The 2829-nt window shown below is 41.1% G+C and overlaps 1 protein-coding gene across 1 annotated transcript; it reads left to right on the top strand.

The window, feature by feature from the left end:
- Positions 1-1174: 1174 nt before the first annotated feature.
- LOC133514541 (cytochrome c oxidase assembly factor 3 homolog, mitochondrial) lies at positions 1175-2609 on the top strand. Its single transcript, XM_061846321.1, has 2 exons — positions 1175-1375; positions 2176-2609. The coding sequence occupies exons 1-2, from the start codon at positions 1207-1209 to the stop codon at positions 2280-2282; spliced, it is 276 nt and encodes a 91-aa protein (XP_061702305.1). The 5' UTR covers positions 1175-1206; the 3' UTR covers positions 2283-2609.
- Positions 2610-2829: the final 220 nt, after the last annotated feature.

The raw sequence follows: 2829 nt of genomic DNA, 5'->3' as shown, positions 1-2829 counted from the left end.
ATTTGTTCATTTATGGATGTATATTTATTTACTCAATGGAAGGTACAGCAAATATTTCCCATGTTTTGCAGCTCTACAAAATCATGATCTCGACCAACACGGGAGATCTACGGAACCAGGAAAACGAGGCAAAACTGGAAATGCTGTAATCACTCCTATTTTGTTATTTACATGCACATGATGCAAATAGCAATTGGCAAGGATGCTCATTTGTAAATCTTTGTTCCTAACTACAGTACATTGTTGTCCAGTTATCGCTTCTGGATGACCCCATAAATGGGGATTAACCTCCAAAATGGATTTTTGATTGACAATGTGGAGAAAAGTCTGGCATAGCTCTCAGTTATGTCATTACTTAAATTATACAGTATAATGTTCTAAGATATGATATGAGAATAGTGTGCTGACAACTGTGTGGGATTTGTTTGGGGCAGTCTACTTTACTTTGGCCCAGTGTATCAAGGGCACAGCAACAAAGGCATGGTTGAATGTGTTCTGGAAAATGTTCAGAATCCTGACACATTCTTTTGTGTAACAAGAACGCTTAGCAGAATGCATTGGATACATGCGTGTAGTTCAGCTAAAACCAGCTGTAAAGCCAACGATAAAATAAACATCTTTGCAATCGGACATTTTATCTTACCATGAGGTTTGGTAACCAACTTCTTAATAACAGCTTTGTACATTTCCACAAACATGTATCTTTATTTATCTATTAAGATATGATCAGATGAGTTTGTCATCAAAGAAAGACATTTGAAAGTAACCAAACTGTTTTTGCACACCCCGGAAATGCTGTCTCGGAGCTCAAGAGGGCCCAAGAAACCTCGTGTGAGCCCAATGATTACAATTTATTTGGAGGCACTTAAGATAAGATGATGAGAACATGCATTTTTTTCCCTCGATGGCCTAATTTTTGTAAATGTCACTTACAAAAGTTGACCAATTCCTCAATCAGCCTGCTTTAGATAACGACCCCCAGTCTGGAAGCCATTCTGTGGCTACATTGCAGATCAATGGTTTTATCAAAGAGGGGCGCTATTCACCTTTCGAACCACCAGAAACTCAGACACAAATTTACAGCCAATGACTACTTTTGTTCTCCCAGGGAGCCAATTGCCGTCGGTCCTTCCATGTTCTGCCAATCATAATGCGTATAATAGTAAACGTCATCTTCATGCGCGAACGAAAACTACTGTGGTAGTCATGTCGAACGAAGAAGCACCGAAGTCAGCAAAGCGGACCTTAACGACGGCAGAGGAGCAGCTCCTTCGCCGCCGACAAGAGTTGGATTACTGGAAGAAAAACGCAACGCGGATCCGCAGCAGGAACCTTGTGACCGGCTTGTGTATCGGCGCGTTTGTGCTCGGCATGTGTATCCTTGTTGTGGACGATCTGTCCTTCACTTGGTAGTGATGTAACGCCAAATGGAGTGGAATTTTTGGGTTATACAGTATTCTACTGTGTAACATTAGTTATCTTCTTATTTTACATGCCATCTATTGTTGTGAGCTAAATCCAAATAGATTATGTACATCCATCCATCTAGCCATTTTCTGAGCCGCTTATCCTCACGAGGGTCGCGGGAGTGCTGGAGCCTATACTAGCTGTCAACGGGCAGGAGGCGGGTACAGTGAACTGGTTGCCAGCCAATCGCAGGGCCCATAGAGACAAACAGTCGCACTCACAATCACATCTAGGGGCAATTTAGAGTGTCCAATTAATGTTGCATGTTTTTAGGATGTGGGAGGAAACTGGAGTGCCCGGAAAAACCCACGCAGGCACGGGGAGAACATGAAAACTACACAGGCGGGGCCGGGATTGAACCCGGGACGTCAGAACTGTGAGGCCAATGCTTTCTAGCTGAGCCCACCGTGCCGCTACTAGATTATGTACACCATAGTTGCAAATATTTTGCTGATAATAAGTGGTCCTAAAAAAATGCAAGGTTTAGTGGGTTTATGGGAGATTTTGGTTCTTGAAGCAAGTGCTCTTTGCCCTGGAGTTAATTTGTTCGTCTTTCAATTTTTCAACCAGCAGGAGATTGCAACATTTATTTGAACGCTGTCTAAATTGAATGTGTTATCTGCCACTTAGTCTACACGTCTGATAGTAATTGAAAGAATATTTGTACATGAATTGTCATATGTTTCACTTTAACCTGTAGTCTTCCAGTTAGTTACACCATCCTGTCCGTCAAGCAAGAGAGAATCCTGGATGAAATCGACGATGAAGCCAGGAGCCATTCCATCAGAGGTCCACGGCATGGTGCAAACTCGTGAACGAGAACTTGCTGTCTTGTCGGTTTTCATGACATCTGTAGATTACATCATTTGTAACTAAGGATGCTGCTTGGTGGCTGCCAAGCTCTGAAAGCGTACACTTTCTCAAAAGTCAGTTGTGTGATAAAGTTCCATTCCAAACATCAGTAATGAGAGTCAGGAGTCATGCAACGCTATCAACATTTTCTCTTCCCATTATTTCATTTTTTTAAAATCTGAGAAAGTGATAAACAGTTCATCAACATCAAGGGAAAATCCCGCTTTGTGAGTTAATTCAAATTGCTGTTGCCGTGCAATGTATCATATTAAAATAACTACGTTAATTCAGTCAAAAAGTGTCGCATCTTTTTTATTTAATCATTTTTATATCATCCACCAAAGGAAAGACACAATATTTAGTAGCTATACTATTACCTGTTACTTTGTGGTACATCACAAAACACCTCCAGAGGAATGTTGGATGATTTTATTAACTTTGGGGAGGGGGTTATAACAACTATCTATGCTTTTCGTGTTTCAGGAAAGGTATGAATGGAAAATTTCAAAC

This window comes from Syngnathoides biaculeatus, chromosome 16 (assembly GCF_019802595.1).
Source record: "Syngnathoides biaculeatus isolate LvHL_M chromosome 16, ASM1980259v1, whole genome shotgun sequence".
Taxonomy (NCBI): domain Eukaryota; kingdom Metazoa; phylum Chordata; class Actinopteri; order Syngnathiformes; family Syngnathidae; genus Syngnathoides; species Syngnathoides biaculeatus.
The sequence above is the reverse complement of the archived record's forward strand: the minus strand, read 5'-3'. Positions and strand labels throughout refer to the sequence as shown.